Genomic DNA, 24,327 nt, shown 5'->3' with positions numbered 1-24,327 from the left:
TTAAAACATAAACACAGTACAACTATACAAAATATTTTCTTATCCTGATAAAGTTTTTTCTGTTTAAAATATTTCTCTATGATTTTACTTCTTACACTTTTATGACCATTCCTCTCCTTTATCTACAGGGGCTTCCCTTCCATTCCTCAGGTTATGTTCTTGGCCTTCAGCTGCTCTGAGTCCAACACTTGGAAGAGTTCAGTCGTCCCCCTGTGCTGGAGGGAGCAGAACATTTTGCTGAAACATTCAGCCAGATTTATTGGATTGTTATTGACAGATAAGCGTAATCTAGTGACAAAAGTCATATTTTCTTTTAGATAGCATACATTAGCTGAAGTTAAATAGGTAACAAAGGGCTCTTTTCTCCTTGTCCGTTCTGATTATCTAGTTGCAGTTAATTATAATTAATCTAAAAAGTCATTCATAATTTAGCCTTTTAAATTTGGCTAATTTATTTTATAATTGCAATTACTACATTCTTAGAGTCTATTCTAAATGAAGGTGACTTTTGATGGGGAGAAAGGATATGGAGGAGAAGAGTTTTAGTGAATCTTTGGTAGGAAGACAGTTCCTAGCTACCTTTTTAACATTTTGTTTGGTATATTCACACCTTTATTTGACTCTTCAAGTTGTTGAGAACAGACAAACCATATATTAGCAGTTGAGGAAAGAGGAACACCTAAGTGAACCCTGGCTGTCCTGAGCTGCTGAAGCATTAGAGTGTTTTTCAGACTTCAACAGGCGTTAAGAATTATCTGGAGGGCTTGTTAAACAACTTCCTGGGTTCCACCCACCCCTAGAATTTCTGATTCAGCAGATCTGTGTTGGGGCCTGACCATCTGCATTTGCAGCAAGTTTCCAGGTGATGCTGCTGCTGCTGCTCTGGATCTCACACTTTGGAAGCACTGATAGAAAGTAATGATCAGTCTCTGCAGTAGACCAAGTATGAATTCATAATGCTTACTATAATTTCTGAATTTATTCTTCACTTATAAAACAAACAAAAAAACCTTAACAGGATTGTATAGTAGGGCTAATCTGGTTTGCTTTAGCCTGTGTGAAATCACATGTGATTTAAGCTTTAATTCCAAAACAGCTAATAAGCAGTATATCTTGCACTGTTTTTCTGTTCAGCATTTATTTTGACTCACTAAGTTAATTCGCTTTACAGGTGTTATTGAGTACCTACCAGGTGTCATATCCTGTTTAGAGTTAGGGTTCTAGCAGTGAATTCCTTCTCCATGGGGCTTACGCCTAGTTTGAGGGAGATTGACAATAAATAATATGTCAACTTATTTGGATTAAAAAAGTGTAAGAGTTGAACATACTTATTCCTGCCTGGTATGAATTATAGACCTCTAATGGTTTCCTGTTTATCAGCAACCCGATAATATTTCCTGAATGAAGATTCCAGCTATTCCATGTGTTTTAGACTTTGTTTCATTTTATCTTAGTAAAGGTCAGTTAAACTACTTTCTCAGTGGAATTTAGACTGTGTGAGCTTGTTATTTTATAAATATGTGTTTCTAGGTTTAAGCCTTGTGGCATGATGGTTTTACATTTTTTTAAATAAGTGTTTTAAAATTTCTTGAACTTCAATGCCTCTAGAGGGCAACACACATTCTGCAGTTCAATAAAGCCCTCACTACTTTTGTTACTCTTGCACCAGGTCTGCTTTACTTGTTTATGTTATTAGCATGGCTCTTGTAGGTATTTGTACCTGTAGTGCCTTCTTTAAATAGATTAAAAAGTAATTCATTATTTTCAAGCTGAAAATCTAACCTAGATGAAATTTAGTAATTTAGTGGTAACTTAAGTTTCTTTAGGTTTCATACTTTTTTTTTTTTTTTGAGTCGGAGTCTTGCTCTGTCGCTGGAGTGCAGTGGCGCGATGTCGGCTCACTGCAAGCTCCACCTCCCGGGTTCATGCCATTCTCCTGCCTCAGCCTCCCGAGTAGCTGGGACTACAGGCGCCCGCCACCTCGCCCGGCTAGTTTTTGTATTTTTTTTAGTAGAGACGGGGTTTCACCGTGTTAGCCAGGATGGTCTCGATCTCTTGACCTCGTGATCCGCCCGTCTCAGCCTTCCAAAGTGCTGGGATTACAGGCTTGAGCCACCATGCCCAGCCGGTTTCATACTTTCATTTTGGCTCTTACTTGCTGATAATGCTCATTACATACAGAAAAGGAATTTAGTTAATTATCTAAAAAGTAAAATTCAAGGAATTCTTTAGCTAATTAGATGTCTGTATATACTCTTTAGCCACATGTAATATACATTGAAAAGACTGGCACAATACACTGGCACAGCCACAATATACTGGTGGTGAGATTATGAGTGATTTTTTATTTCCTCCTTTTGCTTATGTATTTTCTAATACAGGCTTAATACTGAACTATAGAAATCAAGAAATAAAAAGTTGAAAAGTATTGTCTAAATAGGCAGCCCTGCAGATCTCCTAAGATCTCGTCATGCTGCTCTCTGATCTTAGCATTCCCATTTTAAAGTAGTAAATCAGCGGTCTTCTACACACAGCATGAATTTTGGCTACTCTTTTGTGTTTTGTTTCATTTTTGAGACAGTCTTGCTTTGTTGCCCAGACTGGAGTACAGGGGTGTGAACATGGCTTGCTGCAACCTTGATCTTTGGAAAGATCCTCCCACCTCAGCCTCCCGAGTAGCTGAGACCACAGGCATGCGTCACCACGCTCAGCTAATTTTTTTTTTAATTAAATTTTTGTAGCGGTGAGGTCTCACCATGTTGCCCAGTGCAGTCTTGAACTTCTGGGCTCAGTCGTTGCTCTCTGCTCGGCCTCCCAAACTGCTGGGATTACAGGCATGAGCCAGTGCGCCTGGCCTACTCTTTCTTTTGGTCAGTGTAAACTTTTCTATGGGCAAAGTTGAAAGTGATTACATATCTCTAACATAAGGATCTAGTTTTTAAGTTCAAGATTACACACACACTCTGAGACTGTATGTGTCAGATGTTAAACTGAACAAATAGCTAGGAGTTTTTGTTTTTTAAAACAAGGATTGGGTTGAGATAAGCAAGTAAATAAATATCTTAAAGTTTCCTGGATTGTCATTTTAAGTGTTGACTGCAGATTGTTATGAAGAAGCTTCCTGGGAAGAAATTATGTTAGCTAGCATGTAAGATTACTGAATTGGCTTTCTATTAGTTACTCAAGTAACATAGATGTATATTGTATATAATAATACGTGTGGAAATAGAAACAGCTTTTTTTTATGTGTGGAAATAGGGTTTTAGATTCTCTGCTGTGACACATGCCTTTTTCAATTTGATTTTAAAGTCTCTTTTCAAAGATATGTAAAAGCATCAGCAGTCACTGTTTCTGTAGTGAGTCCCCGTTTTGTACTTAGAACTACAGGACTTTACATTTTGGTTTCTTTTTCCCCCCTTCTTCATATCTTTGACTTGGTGATTTGCGAAAGTGCGAAGCCTGCGCTTGGGAAGTAGGAGTGCTCCCAGCTGGAGCCACAGCATGTGGTTTATTGAACTAAGCATTTTAGGAGCCCAGGAGATTGGTATATTAATTACTGGCATTACTACTTGTAGTTTTCTTTTTGAGCATGTTATCTAAGCTTCAACTCTCAACTTTTGGTGTAGAGAGGTATTTCATGTGGTTTAGGTGGTACACTGATAAGGGATTCTCTAACTCAGAATCACATAGTGAGAATGTAATTTCTTTGTCAGTTTTTGTTGAATCCTAAGGATTACATAAATACAAAGGGTCATATTCTAGAGCTAGTGTGTAACACTTTTCAGTACCAAGTGCAAGAGGGTGACCCTGGGAAGCAGCTCTAGGGGGATTGGGGAAGTGAGACAGGGAAGGTAAGGAAGCCAGTAAGGTAAAGTCACCACTGCAGGCAGCTGGAGTTTAGTACCAGTGGGGAGCTCTGGGAGTCAGTGTAGCACAGGGGCCTGAGAGTCATCTCACCCAAAAGGAGAGGGAGCTACTGGGGTAATGACACTGAATCCTCAGTAGTCATTGGTTGAAGGCTGCTTTGGGGTTGTTAATTCTCCCACAATTTCTTACCTCTCCTTCTGCAAGCAGAGCAAGCTCTGGCAGCTGGATAAAACACTGAGAGAAGTAGCCTTAGGGTATGGATGGGGTAAATGGGCGGGTGGGGCACCAACAGTATCTGCTATGCCCCCTGGACAGCTAAGCTTTTTGTGCAGTCTTCCTCATTTTAGTAAACGACAACCCCATCCTTTGGTGCTCAGGTGAAAAGCTTTGGAGGAGCCACTGTTGACCTTACTTTCACATCTCACAGCTAATCTATCAGTGAATCTTGTTGACTCTATTTTTAAAATATCTTCAAAATCTGACCTCTCCTTATTGTCCTCAGTGCCACCCTCTGGCCCAACCCCATATCAGCTCACAGCCTCTAAACTGAGTTTACTCTCAGCACAGCTGCTGGAATGATCCATATAAAACCTAAGCCAGATCATGTCACTCCTCTGCTCAAAACCCTCCAGAGAGGCCTCCGTCTTAGAGTAAAAGTCAAAGTCTACAATGGCCCATAAGGACCTACATGGTCTGGCCTCTTCCTACTGTATGTTTGCGCACATGCATGTACAGTTCTTTTTGTCTTTAGCTTTACATTAGTCAAAACACTCCTTTATTCCCCATTCCCTTCAGTGTGGGTTATGTGATTCATTTGTAATTAGGTTCATTTTGTTGTGTTTTGCATTCCATCTTTACCACTACAGCCTTGTTGGTTTTTTTAAAATTTACATGGTCATTTGATATACAGTTCTGTTGGTGTTGACAAATGCGTGAAGTGGTGTATCCCCCACCACAGTTCCATGCAAAACAGTTAATTGCCATAAAAATTCCTTCATGCTACTACTTTATAGATAATCCTTCTCCCCACCTTCCAGCCGCTGTCGACCACTGATCTGTTTTCCTCCCTGTGGTTTTGCCTTTATTAGTATCATGTAAGTGGGACTCTTAGAATATGTAGCCCTTTGGGTCTGGCTTCTTTGACTTAGCAAAATGCATTTAAGATTATACCATGTTGTTTTGTGAACATTCCTCAGTAGTTCATTCCTCAGATGTCCTGTGAAATAAAATTAAATAACAAGTGAATTGATTTAAAGGAAGTATTGAACAAAAGTGATATAGATGGTACATAGAAAAAAATCTGGAACCTGGATGACGAAGGTGTGGAAATCGATAATGTGATAAAAAGACGCTGGGAAGGCTTTGTTTTACCTGGTATCTCTGACAGTAATGAGTCTTGTGTTCTTGAGTCACTTAACCACTCTGCTTCCTAGTCTGGCAAAATAGTGAAATACCTGGTCTCGTTGTTGTTACTCCTGAGGTAACTGTGGTTCATGACACAGAATATTGGTAGGTTCTTCTGGTAGCTCTTTTTAAAATATTAACATTTCAGTGCCGTGAAGCAACTGTTACTTGGATTTCAAAGCTGTTAGGATCCACTCTACAAACGCTTTGTGAAACCTGTAGTGTGGGAGTAAAAGCCTGTCTGTAGGAATGAAGTAAGCCTCAGCGCAGGGTGCCAGTTCACTGACTTCTTTTCTGTTGGGCTTATCCAGTTTAAGATAGTAGCAGCCTGAGTTGGAGCTGTAGTAATGATGAAGAGGTGCTGGTGGTATCGTAAATCTCAGCAAGTTTTCCAGCAACCTCTTTGTGACTGCAGCATTTGGACCTTAATCCTCATAGTCCTGTCCTTAGGTACATTTCCTCAAGGATGTCTACAAAGATTGATTGTTGGTGTTCACAGTTTCTTTGAATTTTCCTGTGGTTCATTGATAGGTCATTTTGTCACATAATTGGCTGTGTATTTGAGGGTCAGAGCATGTTTGAGACTGCTCCGCTGATGACAGAGGCTTACAGGAAACCCAGAAGGAAACCAGTGATGATTGCTTGTTGGGTTGTTATTTTTAAAGATGGACAGGTTCATACTAACTCCTCTTAAACTCATGATTAATGGCTGCTTAACATCCTTGACCAGGTTGCCTTTTTTGTTTTTAATTGAAATAGGATAGTCAGATGATAGAGTGTCAGTGTAAAATCAGAAAAGTGAGAGGAATTTGAGAGTGCAAAATGGCTGTGATTTGTGTTTGCTGCACATATGGCACGTAGTAATATTTATTTTACTTTTTACTTTTAGTAATGAATGTTATAACTATTGAAGATTATAAGAGCACATACTGGCCAAAATTGGATGGTGCCATAGATCAACTTTTAACTCAGAGTCCTGGTGACTATATCCCCATATCCTATGAACAGATATACAGGTAAGTCAAGATTTAATTTGCTTGGGTTTGAAAGGGTATACCGAGGTTCAGGGCACTTGAATTATTCTGCACACATATATGTAATGTAGAAAACGAAAGATGAGGCTTTGTAAGTGTTTTATGTTTTCCACACTTACGGATTGGAGGGTTTGGTTTATACTTTTGATTGAAAAGTGGTTTTCAAATTACGACAGAGTAAGTCTGCCACCTCCACCATACATAATGCAGACACTGTGGAAGTCAGCAATAAAAGCAAGAATGACCGAAGTATCTGGCATAAAAATCGTAGTTTTAGTCTCAAAGGGAGACCTTAGTTTAATCTGTTGGTGTTTATTGACACACGGTTCTAACTCTCTTCGGTTATTTTGTTTCCCAGCTCCTGGTAAATGGAAGCAGCAAATTAGGAAGTGGGGTGGGATATGAGATCAGCACAGTGAAAGGAGGAAGTGGCAAGTATGTTGTTCCACACAGCTGATGTACAAAGAGGTTGTATTGCAAACACTTCCGTGAGTTAGAAACCTCTCTTTACTGATTATCAATCACTCTCTCTTCCTTATTTTGACATTCATTTAAAGAGAGCGAGAACCTGGTTTATAAATAGTTATCATATTCAGACCTTAGATTCTCACCTAATATTAGATTATCTGGTACTGATTAAATGTGTAATACATGACTTAGAAGAGCATATTTACAGCAGATGGTACTATCTTTTTCCATCCGAACACTGATGGGGGAGGATAAATTTTTTATTTAAAAGTTGTGATTGGTTACTTTTTGAAGGTGCAAATTATTGGATCTGTGGCTGTATATCAAAAGTGGTGTTTAACTTTGGTCTGAGTTAAGTGCTTTATGATTAACTTGGTTTGTGGGGGTTTTTGTTTGTTTTACAGTTGTGTGTATAAATGTGTATGCCAGCAGCACTCGGAACAGATGTATAGTGATCTGATTAAAAAGATAACTAATCACTTAGAGAGAGTCTCGAAGGAGCTGCAGGTAAAGAACTGATTGTATTGATTTTTGCTTCCTTGGGTTTTCCTGACTGGTTGCAGTTAGCTTGTCTAATACACATTTGGAAGCTTGTTAATTTGATTATGATATAAATTTATAAATGCTTTCTAGATGAATGTTGATCAAATCACGTAATTTTTGGAATAGATTATTAATTTGAAAATTTGGTATAAATTGTGGAAATTTTTGGATTAAATATATTTCAGAACTTAACTGATTCCATTGATTACCATGTCAACATTTATTTTATTTAAAACCTTATTTTTTTCAGTTAGTGTCAATATTTGGTGACTTTTATGATACAAAATATTTGTATGTTTTAACTTTTTTTGGAACTTGTACTATCATCTTTGAAGAGTGGTTTGCCTACTAATTTATAATGCCTTTCAATATGAACAACTGAAGTAAACACTTTATTGATAAACCTCCTGTAAATAGGCATCATCTCAGCTCTAAAGTCTGGGGCAGGTTGCAGAAAATCTTCTGTTTAAGGGAGCACTTAGCTTGATCCTCCCCCTCCCCACTTCAGTAAACCTTCAGTGCTAGAAGATCAGGTATTATTAAGTTGGTGCAAAAGTAATTGCGGTTTTTGCCATTGAAAATAATGACAGAAACCTCCGTTACTTTTGCACCAACCAAATAATCTTTATACCAGGGCTTGATCCCACTTTGCTTTTGGTATAGAAGTAGAACAATGTCTAGAAAAATCGCTCAGCAATCCCAGCACTTTGGGAGGCCGAGATGGGCGGATCACAAAGTCAGGAGATGGAGACCATCCTGGCCAACATGGTGAAACCCCATCTCTACTAAAATACAAAAAATTAGCCGGGCATGGTTGCACACTCCTGTAGTCCCAGCTACTCAGGAGGCTGAGGCAGGGGAATCACTTGAATCCAGGAGGCGGAGGTCGCAGTTAGCCGAGATTGCGTCACTGCACTCCAGCCTGGCGACAGAGTGAGACTCCGTCTCAAAAAAAAAAAAAAAAAAAAGAAAAGTCACTCAGCAATAGATTACCAGGGTCTACACCACAATTAGGAAGCACCCCAGCAGTTCTGAAATAACCACAGTTTATAGCATATGCTGGGTTGTGCTTTGGGCTTTGGATATTGTTCTTCACAACTTGTGGTCTGAGATAGTTTAGTCTTTTTTGTCTTTTCTCCCCCAAACAGTTGTTGTACTAAGTAGCATTTTGTTTTCTTTTTCAAATGATAGAGCTGTGTTTTGTCATAGTCAAATGTACACTTTTCTCGTTGTTAGTATAAATTTCTTTCTTCATATTTTTGCCGCCAACTATAAAATCTTTATTCATTTAACACATATATTTAGTGCCTAGGCATTGTGTATAAATTGTTGATGAAACCCTAGATCTATGCTTTATAGCTTTTGAGTGATTTGCTTTCTAATTCTTCACTCCACCATCTACCTGAATTCCTACCTGAATCCAATTTATGAAATTCTGGTCTCGCTGTGGACTCTGTCCACTTCTGTTCACTTGCCAGTACCCTAGTCAGGTTCATCATCATTTCTCAAGTGTTTTACTGAAGTAAATGCTTATCTCAACTGCCTTACTTTATTGATATACCTTAATTTAACTAGTTTTTGATTGATGAATATTTAGGTTACTTCCAGTCTTTGGCTATTAGGAACAGTGCTGAAGTGAATGTCGTTTACTAAGTCCATATTGTGGTTCACAGAAGTTGTATCAAGTTGCATTCCCATCAGTTCTGTGTATATCACTGTGTCTGTTTTCCCTCACCCTACTAATACAGCCTATTATGAAATCAAATAATTTTTAGTTTTATATTTTAATATAGGGATGATTCTTATTAATGATTAAAACATAAGTCAGGGTGATATTTCTTTTGATGTTAGTGTTTTTTTAGTTTTTTTGAGATGGGGTCTCACTATGTCTCCCGGGCTGGAGTGCAGTGGCACAGTCATGGCTTACTGCAGCTTTGACCTCCCTGGGCTCAGGTGATCAGCTTCCCCCGTAGCTGACAATACAGGTGTGTGCCAGCATGCCTGGCAAATTCTTTGTGTTTCTTGCTTTAGAGATGGGGTTTTGCCATACTGCTCATGCTGGTCTCAAACTCCGGGACCCAAGCGATCTGCCAACCTCGGCCTCCCAAAGTGCTAGGATTACAGGTGTGAACCACTGTGCCCAGCCTGATGTTAATGTTTTTAAAAGGGGTAATATATGATGTAAAACCAGGGAATTTAGTTTGTTTTTAGAATCAATACATGTCCCACTTTGAGTTCAGCAATATGGTCTTATGAAAAGTCTAGCTTCAAAATGATTCCTTTTATAAGATTATAAAGTTTGTAACCATTATTAAATAGCAGTGGGGAGTAGTTTAAAACATGGGGATCCGGGGCTCTGTTTTCAGCTCTGTCACTCAGTATTTGTGTGTTTGCCTCTTTATTAAACATGCTAATATATATTTCATCTTATACATTTTCTTGACACTGAAATGAAGTAGATTTACTAAAATATCTCGTTCCTTCACACTAAGGTGTAAGGTATTTTCTCGACATTAAAAGGAAGTAGATTTACTACAATATCTAGTTCTTTACACTAAGGTGTAAGGTATTTTTTTCTTCTGCTTCCTGCCTGGCAAATGCTGCTTCATTCTTTTCTCAGGCTTAAACTCATTTGTGTCCATCTGTGTAAAGCCTTCCTGGAACTCCTGCACTCCTCTTTAAACAGAACAGACTATTGGCATTTCTTCTGTGGATCCATAGCATCTCAGCAATAAGAACTCTATTAGGGCAGTGATTGTGTTATTGTTTCTGCTTCCCTATCTGACTACTTCACAGGCCCTCCCTTGATGGGGAGGGACTCTGTCTTGTTTGTCTTTTTATGCTTAGTGTCTGCCACAATTACAACTCAGCAAATGTGTTTTGGCTGAATGCTGAGTAACTGAATATGAGCTGTGCTAATGGAAAGAGTAGCATAATTAGCTTCAGATGACCGCTACTCCTATGCTCTTTAGATTTGTAGGCATTTTATTTGTTTGTTCAGTGTGGTGTGTGTGGACTGATGTAATCTTTATTTTATAGAGACCTTAAGGCAGTTTTCATGGGGGACAGATCAAGAGACTGTGCCACAGAAACATTTTATTTGGATGGAGCATTTTGTTTGCAGCTCTGGTTTTCATAATGAAATATTGTTGTTATGAGCCAAAACAAGTGTGTGGGAGGAGTTGCATTTGACAGATAATCAGAAATTTAGTGCTGGAGTTGATAAATCAATGATTTGGACCTAGAGGGTGTCAGCCTCAGTCAAGGGCATCTTAAAATAGCTGTGGGTTTGTATAGTTTATATGTCAGAGGGATTTATTTATTTTTATCCCAAGGCATATCCTGTTGGGGAGATTGAAGAGTATATATTCCCATATTCTCCAGTTATTTTTAGTGATGACTTAAAACTAGAGAACATGGTTTTAGAGATTTTAGAATAATTTGTTGAATGTAAATTTACGTGACAGCATAATCTAACTTGCTGCCTCTTTTTTTTTTTAAACACATTTCTTTCATTTTGGAAATAATGACATTTCTACTTCAGGCACTTTAAAAAGTTTTTTTGTTGTTGTTGCTGTTAAACTAATAAATAGCTAAGTCCCCTTAGTATTCTCCTTACTATTATATTTCACCGTGTGTATATCTATACATTTTAACTTACTGCTGGATTATTTGAAATTGTGACAGTATATTTTGCCTTAATGTTTTTAAACCATGCTCTTCTCTTGTCCTTACTAACTCCCCTCTTCTTAGTTATTTATTTAATTATGAGACAGTGTCTCAGTCTGTTACCTAGACTGGAGTGCAGTGGTGTGATCCTGACTCACTGCAGCCCCTTGACCTCCTGGGCCCAAATGATCCTCTGGCCTCAGCACTCCCAAGTAGCTGGGACTACAGGCGTACACCTCCATGCCTGGCTAATTTTTGTGTTTCTTGTAGAGGTGGGGTTTTACCATGTTGCCCAGGCTGGTGTTGAACTTCTGGACTCAGGTGATCATCCTGCCTTGGCCTCCCAAAGTGCTGTGATCACAGGCATGGGCCACCACTCCCGGCTGTTCTTTCTTTAAATGTGATAACGAAATTTTATTTTATTTTATTTTCTGTATCTCCAGAACGTCAAAATGTAAATTTCCAATTCTGGTATTTTCCTATATCAATGAATGGAAATAGGTGACTATAGAGAGTAAATTGGTTTACCAATTCAGTAAACAATATTCTGAATAGTTTTGGAAAATTGTATGGAAACGTTTAGAAATTACCATATTTTTGGTGAGAGACCTGGACCAGGACCCTCAGATTAGGACCTACACTTGCCTGTTGGATTTGAATTTCATCTTATAGATACCTCATACTGAAGTCCAAATCTAAATTCCTCTTCATTCAAATTAGTTTCTTTCTGAGACTTGATATTTCATATTCCTCTTAGCTTTTTCTCTCGTATTTCTGGGTGCTTAAGGTGGATGGAATACTATAACATCTCTTGCTCTGTCCTCTTTCATTCCCGTTGTTGTCTTCCTCTTCCACGTCATCATTGGCTCATGCCCGCACTAGTGGAGTATTCTTTTAATTGATTGTCTTCCTGCAGTCTCTTCTTTTGGCTGAACAATCTAAAAACCCTAATTTGATGGACATACTTTCTTGTTCAAAAATCTAAAATACTATTTACTACTTTCCTTAAGTAAGCACAGCTGATTTTTTCGTCAGTGTAAAAAAGCTGAGTGGTTTTATTGGTTGCAGGGGTTCCTAGTGGTAACCCTCATGTATCATATTTAAGTATGACTCTATTGGGTCCGGTAGTGGACATAAAATTGCTAAGACTAGATAGTGTGGACCGTCCCCCCGCTGAGAGCAATTACAAAAATTAGACCACAGAACTAACAAAAAAAGTGAATTACAGCGCCAGGATCTGAGAGAGGGAAACTCAGAGAGAGGAACCTAACATTTGAGCCATTTATCTACTTTCTTTTAGACTATGATAAGGCAAGGATGCAGTCTGTAGTAAAAAAACATAGTTAACAAGACATAGAGGGGAAAAAAAAGGAATAATTTTAAAATAAAGAAATCAAGAAAGGATTTTTTAAAAGTACAGAGAACATATGAGATAAGTAGAAAAATAGTAGGATAATAAAACTTCAGCATGTCTATTATATGAAATGTTAAAGACTAAATGCTGCATTAAAAAGAGGAAGACAGTTTCAGACTGGTACTGTTCCTTGTGGAGCAGGGATACCCCGTGGACAGTGTGTCTAGAGTAGCAGCTCAGAGGCAGTTCTGCACTCATACCCACTTTTAACTATTGCAAAATAAGGGCAGTATGTAGAAATTTCTAAAACGAAGGGGAGGGTGGTAACTTCTGGGTTGGGTTGTTGCCATGGAAAGGGGTGGTAACTTCTGGGTGTTGCCATGGCAGTGTTCAACTGACATGGCACACTGGTGGGCATGTCTTATGGGGAGGTGCTTCTGCCCTGACCTGTTTTTAGCTTGTCCTCCGTTTGGTCCTGATATCCAAGCCCTACCTCTGGAGTAGAGTTCTTCCTCCTATTGTGAAGTTGAGAACTTTCACCTTTTCATTTAAAGGAAGCACTTACGGCTTCTCTTTGGCATATCTGAATTGCCAACATCATTTTTCTTGCTCTTTGGAGTCATTATTAAGTAAAGTAAGGGTTGTTTGAGCATGTGCTGTGATGATCGTGACAGTTGAACTAATAACTGAGATGGCTAAGGGACTGACAGATGGATAGTGTCAACAGTGTGGATATGCTGGACAAAGTGCTGATAGATATTTCAGGTGGGATGGAGCTGGATGGTGTAAGATTTCATCATGTTACTCAGAAGACCATGCAGTTTAAAACTTAAGAATTGTGGCTAGGTGCAGTGGCTCACACCTGTAATCCCAACACTTTGGGAGGCCAAGGCGGGCAGATTACCTGAGGTCGGGAGATCGAGACCAGCCTGAGGAACATGGAGAAACCCCATCTCTACTAAAAAAAAAATACAAAATTAGCTGGGTGTGGTGGCAGGCGCCTGTAGTCCCAGCTACTTAGGAGGCTGAGACAGGAGAATCGCTTGAACCTGGGAGGCGGAGGTTGCACGGAGCCGAGATCACACCATTGCACTCTAGCCTGGGCGACAAGAGTGAAACTCTGCCTCAAGGAAAAAAAAAAGAATTGTTTGTTTTTGGAGTTTTCTGTTTAATATTTTCAGACTGTGGTTGACTGGGTAACTTAAATCTCAGAAAGGGAAACTGGATAAGGTGGGGGACTACTGTAATGGATAGATGGATATATAATCTTTTAAAACTGTCTTAAATGACACTTCCTCATTTCATTTTTTTCTATGTGTATTTCTGAATCCAGAATCCATTGAAACAATTGTGAGGCATTTTCTCCCCAATTAATGTCGATACATTTATTGTATATGCTAATGTGTTATCATATTTTCACCAAATAAAAATATTCTGACATTTTGATATAGTACTTTTGTAGTCAGTGACACATTAACAGTTCTTTTGTCAGTGCTTTGGAACTCACACTGTCCGTTAGCCCCAGTAAACAGTGTTGACACAGAGATTTGTTTCCTAGGCCAGGATGGTAACATTCAAATGGGAGGATTAGCGCAGATATTACTAACCTGCATTCAGGGTCCTGTTGAGGAGAGACCACAGAGACAAAGGTGCTGGGAAATGTAGTTTTTATCTCAAATAAGGTTGAATTTATAGTAGTTTAAATATTTAACTTTTAATTAAAAGTAAGTTAACTGATTACATTTAAACCATTTTAATGAAATTAGAGTAATATTGATGTCTATATCTTGGTTTTAAGCAAAATAAGTTGACTGTTGACTGTCAAATAAATTAATAATGGAAATTAATAGAAACTAAACCGTAATCAGCCAACAGTACTTAACTTTGATTCACTATTTATAGACTCCAATTTGCATATAAAATCTTTACTGCCAGATTGCCAATAAACTGCCAGATTACCAATAAATCCCTTGGTGGTTAAAATGAGAGCAAGGATTGCTTTGCTATTTATTTTTTGTCCAGTGGGTGGCAGCATAACTCAACTAGTTATCTTGTGTATGGTCTTTTGACATTTTTTATGCATTTTAAAGGTTTTAATTTCTAAATCTCTTGTACTACAAAGTGTATTCTAAGAAAACTTTCCTCCCCCACATACTCTATTTGTTCCTTGCTAAAGTAAGATTTTAGATAATAAGAAAATTGATATCTTTTCTTCATAGGTTTCAAATAAAATAAATATCATTGCAACTGGTAAATAGCCCTTTACACGTGTGTTCTACTGAAAATGTTTCTAAGTTATGTGGAAATTTGCTTTTTTCATCTCTGCTAGAACTTAAAGCAGTTGTTGTGGCAAACCCAAGAATTTGCCAGGGAGACGCCCTAACCCTCGATCATTTGATAGACTCTCATTCGGACCGTGATTCTAATAAGTTTACTGTCTTCCTTTAAAAGCAAGGATTTTGTTTGCATTTTCATGTGCCTTCATAGGACTTAACATAATACCAGGCCCAAAATAGAGATCCAGTAAAAAGTACTTGGTATAAGTTGGTTACAAAAACATATGCTGGCTTTACCACTGACATTACTAGAGGCAGGTATTTGTTGCAGGTGGAACATCATTCAGAACTTGGAAAATGAGCAGGAGAGTAAAATCACATAAATAATAGCGATTTGCATTTGTTTATTATCATGGTGTACAGAGTACAATTATGAATTGTATTCTTTTTAAAATATACTGTCTTTGAGACTGAACTGTGTAACTTAAGTTAGAAAAGATAAGGAAAAAGGTTTCCTTTCCAAAATAATAGCAAATAGGTGTAAGTAGTGTAAGTAAATTAGTGTTTGCTAAGTGTACATAGAGATAAAGTGTGTGGGGAAGGGAGAAGTCAGCCTAGCCTTATCTGGCTTCTTTGAATATTTCTCCATTTAGTAATACTTGAACCTTTTATAGCTGCTCAGTGTCACCTAGCTAGTTACTTTAAAAGCTAGGATTAGAACACAGATTGTTTCATGTAGATAAGCTAAATGAACCCAGGATCACAGAAGCCAGATTTAATTCAGTTTATTAAGTCCAAATAGTATTTGGAAAATGAAGGAAGTCTTATTTTAGAAATAAGTAATGAAAAAAATTTCATATAATGGTAGTAGCAGTTAACTTTGAGAAGTAAAAGATCTAAGTGAAAAGAGAAATATCTTCTTAGACTCAGTTGACTTTATTGTAGCTTTCAATTGAAAACCATGCTTATAGTTTATATGAGAAGTGTCTGATATGTAATAGCTCTTAAATAGCTCCTGAAGATCATTACCTTCTATATCACTATTTTTTGGATATTATTCTAATATGGAAATATCTGCACAGCAAGAATGAGAATGGAATGTCAGATGTATTTGTATATTTGGAAAGAAATTCCTTTTTTTTTTTTTGAGACGGAGTTTCGCTCTTGTTGCCCAGGCTGGAGTGCACTGGTGCTGTCTTGGCTCACCGCAACCTCCGCCTCCCAGATTCAAGCGATTCTCCTGCCTCGGCCCCCCGAGTAGCTGGTATTACAGGCATGTGCCACCACTCCTGGCTAATTTTGTAGTTTTGGTAGAGACGGGGTTTCTCTGTGTTGGTCAGGCTGGTCTTGAACTCCTGACCTCAGGTGATCTGCCTGCCTTGGCTTCCCAAAGTGCTGGGATTACAGGTGTGAGCCACCGTGCTCGGCCAAGAAATTCAGTTTTTATGAAGCGTCTTTGTCAGCTTCCAGTATGTAACGGCTGTTGCTTCTAGAGCCTTGACACAGCTGTCCGTAGTAGTATATGGTATTGCTCTGGAAAGTCATGGAATAAGCTGGACTGAAAGCATATTACCCATTAGTAGTTTTTGCTATAGTCATCTAAAGGCAGATTTTTAGAAAAATTCCCAATTTGATTGAGAAAATAGTATTAAGGATCCTTGAGATGGCATCCAGGTGCATTTGTATGGGATACAAAACTGCCAAAATTGTACTTATTATAGGAATAAATGTTAAAGGACTTGGAATAAACTATTTGAGAATTTTTAACATTTCCATTTGACTCTTTTAAAAATAGTTTCCATTTCCCTGCTGAAATTCTCCCATCTTTTTGTGCATGTTATCTGCCTTTTCTACTAGGTCATTGCATGTATTAATCATAGTTATTTTACAGTGTCCGTATGATAGCTCCTTCATGTGGGCCATCTCTGTGTCTGTGCATGTTGAATGTTTAGTTCTTGACAGTGGGCTGTGTTTTTGCTCTTTTGGTCTTAGTTTTTTATTGAATGTTGGACATTGTATATAAAAAGAACAGTTTAACTTAGAACTATTAGAATAAAAAGAACCAGTTTAGCTTAAAAAGAACAGTTTCTGTTTGGAAATGGGTATGCCTTGGCTGGGCGCGGTGGCTCACGCCTGTAATCTCAGCACTTTAGGAGGCCGAGGCGGGCGGATCATGAGGTCAGGAGATTGAGACCATCCTGGCTAACACAGTGAAACCCCGTCTCTACTGAAAAAAAAACTGAAAAAATTAGCCGGGCATGGTGGTGGTGCCTTAGTCCCAGCTACTCAGGAGGTTGAGGCAGGAGAATGGCATGAACCTGGGAGGCGGAGCTTGCAGTGAGCAGAGATCACGCCACTGCACTCTAGGCTGGGTGACAGTGCGAGACTCTGTCTCAAAACAAACAAACAAACAAAAAAAACGAAACGGGCATGCCTCTCTTCTGTCAGTATGAGGAGTTGAGTTAATCTTGTCAGTAGTTGATAGTTTGAGTTTTCTTGTTGCTTTAGGCTTCATGTTCCTCTAGTGGTGGACTGTGGCTACCCCGTTCTTTATGTGATTCAGGAGTGTTTTCAGTGCTTTGCTCCTGCCCTCAGCTCCTACCAGGCCCTGTCTCACTGGGAGGGGTAGGGGGATGTCTGTCTTTGCTCTGTTGTCCCTCTCCCAGCTTCCCGTAGCTGTTGTTACTTGGTATGCGGCTTGGGGTGGGAATGCAGGGCAGGTTTGCGTGTGTGGGTTTTTGTTTGGGAATTTGTTTTGTTTTGTTTTCTTGCTCCTGCCTCAGTCATAGGTAGTCCCTGTGCCCCTAAGTCTCGGAGGTGGGGCTTTCTCAGTGTTCCCATACACCTTCTCCCCACCCCAGTTGCGGATAGCCCTTACGTCTTGTCAGGTGAGGGGTTGTCAGCTTGTTCAGTTAAGGGTCAGATAGTAAATATCTTCATGGGCTGTGTGGTCTTTGTCCAGCTCCTGCGTTCAGCTCTGCTGGTGCAAATGAAAGCAGCCACACAGATTACATAATGAAGGGGCATTGCTGTATTCCAGAACAACTGTACTTAATAAAAACGGGGGGTAGACAAGATTTGGCCCACAGGCTCTAGTTTGTTGATCTCTGGTCAGTGTGCAGGTGAGTTCCCTCCCCCACTCTCCCCTCCCTCGTCCTGCCTGGCACACACCCTGTGGCAACCAAATTTTACCTTGTGTCTTTGGGGAACCTTGGGAGTAAGCAAGTTTCCTGCGCTTCCATCAGCAGCAGTGTATTTTTGCTTCGTAATAGTGTGGAAACCTGGGCATGAGTGGATTTTCTACCATCCTGAAAATGGTTGCTGACCTTTGTCAGCAGGGCTGGAGGATCACCTGCCTGTCTTCCAGTGGTAGATAGTTTTTGCCTAAGGTCAAAGAAGGGTCAGCAGGTTGCAGGGTTTCTTACCCCTTCCCTTCAGCAAATGGCTTTTCCTTTGAATCTGGGTAGGTTCTAGGGCGCAGGCAGTTTTTGTTCATGTCTTCCATTGGCAGTTAATCACCATCTTTTTTGTCATGGAGGACTCCATGATGTGTTCATCGACTTCTTTAGGTATTCCTGCTTCATCCTCAAGTCTTGCTAAGCCCGGCACGTCCTGTCATGGATGGCCTCTCTGATTTCTTTCACTGCCCACAGTCCCTCTCTTGATGACCCAGTGGAAACCCATGGAAAAGAGTTGGGGAGGAGGTGCTGACTGCCCTTGTGTTGAAGCTCCCAGGGATTCTGCACTGTTAGTTCACACTTGGCCGTTACCGTTTCTGTAGTTTGCTTACATGCTTTTATGACTACCATCACCAACAGAGAAATAGTCCATCTGTCCTTTATTTTCTTTAGAGGAACTTGTCGCTCTGAAATTCTTCTCACCTAGTTGGACATTGCAAGTGTAAGTTAAAGACGCCTTAGGTGTCTGATGAGCTCAAAAACTGTGATTGTTTTGGTTAACCAGCTTTTCTTATCATAGGAATGGGAGTGATGTTCTTTCACAGCTTTCTGCTTTCCAAGCTGAGGTGGAACTTGAGTTGTATTTTAATAACTTTATACTCCCTGAATTTGATACGAGTCAAGAAGCCATTAACTTTTAAGAGAAAAATTTACCTATAGTCTAACAATAATGTTAAAATGTTAGTGTATCCTATTTTTACTGATTTCAGTGCAGTTTGCAGCTAAATTGTCCTGCAGTAAAGCCTGTGTTACATGGGTGATTACTGCTCAGTTTTCTCTTGAATCCTGCAGACTTCCTTCCTGTAGAGCTCCTCTCATTTCTTGGAAGAGGCTTAAGATGTAGAGGTTCCTAAATGCTTAACAGGTGGGCCAGCTGTTTAGACTTCCTTGAAGTTCTCACTAAAAATACACACCTCTGGAAAGTTTCCACATCAAGACTTTGGAGTGTGGCAAAGGAATCTGCATCATTACCAGTCCCTTCAAGTGATTCGGAGAGAAGCATTCTTTGAGGTCCATTGGCCTATGGAAATGTATCATTGTTCCTGAACCTAGTCTCTCTCTTAAGCAGGGAGTGCAGTGTATCTTATGTTTAAGATTGTGGGCCAGGCGCAGTGGCTCACGCATGTAATCCCAGCACTTTGGGAGGCCGAGGCGGGCGGATCATGAGGTCTGGGGATCGAGACCATCCTGGCCAACATGGTGAAACACTGTCTCTACTAAAAATACAAAAAATTAGCCGGGTGTGATGGCGGACACCTGTAGTCCCAGCTACCCAGGAGGCTGAGGCAGGGGAATGGTGAGAACCCAGGAGGCGGAGCTTGTGGTGAGCCGAGATCACCCCACTGCACTCCAGCCTGGGCCACAGAGTGAGACTCTGTCTCAAAAAAAAAAAAAAAAAAAAGAAAGAATAAGATTGTGTTGTTGCTGATGCTGCTCATACATTTGCACAGCTAGAGTGCTGGTCTGGATTAGAAGTATCCATACAGACCTGGACAACATAAACAGCAAAGCATTGCCTAAATATCCAGTGACAAGAAACTGATGAAATAGACAATGATGTGTCCAAACAGTTTTTAAAATTAGGTTATAGAAAGAAATTTGACCTGGGAGAGATGGTGATGATCTTTAGCTGGGCGATAAAATCAGGTTACAGGCCGTGTGCAGTGGCTCACGCCTGTAATCCCAGCACTTTGGGAGGCCGAGGCAGGCGGATCACCATCCTGGCTAACACAGTAAAACCCCGTCCCTACTAAAAAAAAAATACAAAAAAATTAGCCAGGCGTGGTGGTGGGTGCCTGTAGTCCCAGCTACTTGGGAGGCTGAGGCAGGAAAATGGCGTGAACCTGGGAGATGAAGCTTGCAGTGAGCCGAGATCGTGCCACTGCACTCCAGCCTGGGCGACAGAGCGAGACTCTGTCTCTAAAAAAAATAAAAATAAAATCAGGTTACAAAATAAGCCATAGTTGTTTAGAAACAGACACATGCACACAGGAAGAAAAAAAAAGAACAAAGTTACCAAAATGGTAATAATTTTCTTTTTTTTTTTTTTTTTTTGAGGCAGAGCTCCCTCTTGTCGCCGGGGGTGGGGGGGAGTGGGCGGGATCTAGCTCCCTGCAAGCTCCGCCTCCCGGGTTTACGCCATTCTCCTGCCTCAGCCTCCCGAGTAGCTGGGACTACAGGCGCCCGCCACTTCGCCCGGCTAGTTTTTTTGTATTTTAGTAGAGACGGGGTTTCACCGTGTTAGCCAGGATGGTCTCGATCTCCTGACCTCGTGATCCGCCCGTCTTGGCCTCCCAAAGTGCTGGGATTACAGGCTTGAGCCGCGCCCTGGCCTGGTAAATAATTTTCTACCGATGTTGGTAGTGGTTATTTTTCTATAGTTGCATTTTAAATTTTTAAAAATTTCAACGAACATATATTACTTCCACAAAGATACATGTTTCGTCATGTTTATTAGGGCCTTCCTCCCCTTCTTCCTGTCTACTTCATTCCAGCATGCAAAAGTCACTTATTTATTTGAAGACAACCAGAATGCTTTTGTGAAGATAAAAGCACATATTCTTAATTTTTTTCATGTTTCATTTTGGTTGGATGGGGACGAGGATGGGAGTAGGCAGAGGAGGAAGGATATAAATATGAAATTGTAGAACTCGTTTGTATTTTACATCTGCATTGTCCAGTTAGTCATGTATGACTAGTACAATTAAAATGAAGTAAATATTGGGTTCCTTAGTTTAATTAAACACATTCCAAGGCTCAATAACCACTTGTGGCCAGTGGTTACCATATTGAACAGTGCAGATATAGAACATTCCCATCATCAAAGAAAGTTCCTTTGGGCAGTACTGACCCGCATGATAGTATATTTAAGTCTGTTGACTAGTAAAATTGTTTAAACAAATCATCCTCTTCTAAAATTATTAATATACATCAGATTAGGGTGACTGACCAACCAACCTTTCTTGTTTAGCTTTGAAAATTAAGGATGACAAGCTTTCTTTCCCCTTCCCTTCTGTGAAGGTGTGGTATGTATATCAAATCTGTCTTTTCCTTTCTTGCTGTGAGGCATTTTTCACCTTAGGACCATGTATGTATATGTATATATTTTTAGTGGTATTTCACAGTGGTATTTGACTATTTAAACTGGACACTGAAATTATTTTTATATAGTTATGCATAAGACTATTATCTATTTCTACCTTTTTTAATTTGAAAGTTGTTTTGAAATTATTGTCTGTAACATCTGTATGAAGTTACTCAGTGCAACAATCTGGTAACAAAGGATTAGCACCAAGCTATCAGTATGACATCTGATTAAATAAATAGTACATTCAAGCATCTTACAGAAATAGATATTCTTAGTGTGTGTGTTTTGAGGCCCTCGGAGGGTCCCCAAAAGCCTTTCAGAGGGGTCTGTGAATAATGATGGATAGATGCTGGTGCCTTAGCATGAATCTTCATTTCCACATGCTTGTGGGGGGGAGGAAGCCGTTTTCATTAAGAATGTCCCAGATGAAACAGAGAAAATTATTAATTTTATTAAATTGTGACTTTAAAAAATATTTTATGTAAAGAAATGGGATACTGCATACCAGAGTACAATGGCGGTTTTGAGAAAAAGTGCTTATGTGATTGTATGAATTTTGAACTAACCCTGCCTTTCCCCATAGAACACTATTTTCACTTGAAAAATGGCTGACAGACTGTGGTTAGACTTTGGCATTTGACAGACATTTTCTCAGAAATTAGTGAACTAAGATGGTCACTTCAAGGAAAATGACTGACAGTATTTGTTGCCAATAATGAAATTTGAATTTTGAAGTGAAAATTAAAATTTTGGAAAATTTGTATCTACCACGGTGACCTTGATAGCTTCCCAATACTTAAAAAGACTTCTGATGAGATAAGTGTTGATACTGTCTCATCAGAGATGTATTTTTTTGATATTGTCTAATGAAATCAACATTGGGAAGATCTACATAACTCAGAGAATCAGTATTTTCCAAATGATCAATATGTGATGTTATAAAGTGTATATGGAAAAGATCCATTCAAAGTAGAAGATAGACCAGTGGCTTTTAATGGAATAGAGTAAAACAAATTCATTGATTATTTTAGAAAATAACACATCACAACTGATTCCATCGCAGAAGCAGCTATGAGAATCCAGCTGTCTTCTATTAAGCTAGGCTCTAAAGAGACTTGCACAAATGCAAAAACAGTGACACTCCTCTTACTAAATTTTGTTTTGGTAAATAGTTATTTTCATAAAATAAGATGGTGATGAGTTTGTTATTGTCATTTTAGAATGAATTAATATGTATTTTAGAACCTAGTTTTAATTTTATTATGGTAAATACTCATAGATACAACCTGCATATAAACAAAAAGCTTTTTGGAATCTTGAGTTGTTTTTAGGATTGTAAAGGTTACTGGAGACCAAAATGTTAGCGAGAACTACTGGAATAAAACTGACTACAAGATCCATTGTTAGGGAAAGTACAGATGTGTGTGATTATACCTTAGCATTTGTGTATAAAGAGCTATAAATGGGACATTTATTTTCTAGTATAGGCATAAAGTTCTTCTGGAAGGATATAAAAAGTATTGGTTGGTTCAGGGAGGAAGGAATGAAAGGAAAACTTACTCTAAACCTATTTTAACTCATTTGAATTTTCAACCAGATGAATGCATTACTCAATGTTTTAAAAATATTCTCACACAGCTATATTACAAAACTCAGGGAATCTAGATCTGTTACGAAAAATTGGAGCAAGTTTGGAGTAATAGTGATGGCAGTGGCGGCCCATCTGGAGTGGCTACTGCCATCACGCCACTGTAGTAGGGAGGTGGCACGGGTGGGGCTGCACGCTCCATGGAGCCGGCAGGAGCCAGGGACAAGCAGGAGCCTTGCCTCTTCTAAGTTGGAGGGGAGCACACTGGGTGCTGCTGCAGCCACCCAATCCACAGCTGTGGACTCAGACATCCCTGCATTCTTGGGGGCCCAGGAAGGACCCCCTGCCCTCAAACGCTCAGAGGAGTCTGCTCCCACTGCCTGGCTTCTCCCTGCTGTTGGCACCCACTCTGATCTTGGAGCAAAGTTGGGGGTGAGCCCAGGTGCTGTTGCAGCCTGGCCAGGTGTGCACATGCTCAGGGCAGTGTAAACACACTAGCCCCTTGCTACCTCAGTCCCCTTCGGACTTTGGGCACTGACAAGTATAGAAAGGAAGCCGAGGGGTGCCGAGCTCAGCTTGGCGCTGGCCTGCAGGCGCCTCTTGGCACCTACAGCGTGGGCTCCATGAACGGCAGCAGCAGGCAGACAGGTTCCTGGGTGGAAGAGGGCAGGTCCCCAGTGAGGCCCCCCTTTCAAGCCAAGGAGGGCCTGAAGGCTGGGGCCAGGCTGCCAGTCTTACAGACTGGAGTGGGAACTTGTGGTGCCTTTTCCAGGCCTGCCTGTGGCTGGCCATGGACCAGTGGGCACGTACTTCCTCCCTTCTGGGCCCATAAAAGCCCTGGGCTTACCCAGAGCTGAACAGTTGTTGAGATGACCAGCTGCAGAGAGGAGCCACTCACTTAAGGGCCTGTATTCTGCTGAGAGCTGTGCAGACAGTGAGACGACCAGCTGCAGAGAGGAGCTACCCTTTCTGCTAGGAGCTGAACCCTTGTCCAGACACCCAGGCTGTGGAAAGGAGCTGCTCCCTGCAGGTTTCCTCTGAGCTGTTCTGTTGCTCAGTGAAGCTCCTCTTTGTCTTGCTCCTCCACTTGTCTGCGGATCTTTTCTTCTGGTCGCAGGACAGGAACTCGGGGCCCACTGAATGGTGAAGCTAAAGAGCTGTAACACAAACAGGGCTGAGACATGCCCCTTGCTCGCCACATTGTGGGCGAAGAGAAGGAAAGAAGAGTTGTGACCCTTCGGGAAGCCCAGACCTGTGAGCTCCCTGAGCCAGGGCTGTCACTCCCTCTTTGGGGCCGTTTGGTTCTTGGAGTTTTCAAGCTTCCAGGCACCACCATATTTCCCAGTGCCATCTGTGGAAGCTGCTTGTGGTGTGCCTGGTCCGGCCACAGCTTCTCAGAGAGCCAGCACCTGTGCCAGCACCTGGAGCTGCTTGCCCTGCTGCAGCAGCCAGCATGTCTGACTGTGTACAGTGGCCGGACCCCATGCTCACTCACACACCCCTTGCCATTCCACACCTGACTTGCCTTTGGCAGGCATGGGACCCAGGCCAGTAGCGTGAGCCGAGCGCAGCCTGCTA

The 24,327-nt window shown here is 40.4% G+C and overlaps 1 protein-coding gene across 1 annotated transcript in view; it reads left to right on the top strand.

The window, feature by feature from the left end:
* The window catches only part of CACUL1 (CDK2 associated cullin domain 1), a 71,791-nt gene that overhangs the window by 18,804 nt on the left and 28,660 nt on the right, over positions 1 to 24,327 (top strand). The window contains exons 2-3 of the mRNA XM_017849777.1: positions 6,161 to 6,287; positions 7,178 to 7,280. Coding sequence (XP_017705266.1) covers positions 6,161 to 6,287; positions 7,178 to 7,280 — 230 coding nt within the window. The remainder of the gene's footprint in view (positions 1 to 6,160; positions 6,288 to 7,177; positions 7,281 to 24,327) is intronic.

The sequence above is a fragment of the Rhinopithecus bieti genome, unplaced genomic scaffold (genome assembly GCF_001698545.2).
Source record: "Rhinopithecus bieti isolate Rb0 unplaced genomic scaffold, ASM169854v2 scaffold_33066, whole genome shotgun sequence".
NCBI lineage: Eukaryota > Metazoa > Chordata > Mammalia > Primates > Cercopithecidae > Rhinopithecus > Rhinopithecus bieti.
Note: the sequence above shows the minus strand (reverse complement) of the source record. Positions and strands in the feature narration are given on the sequence as shown.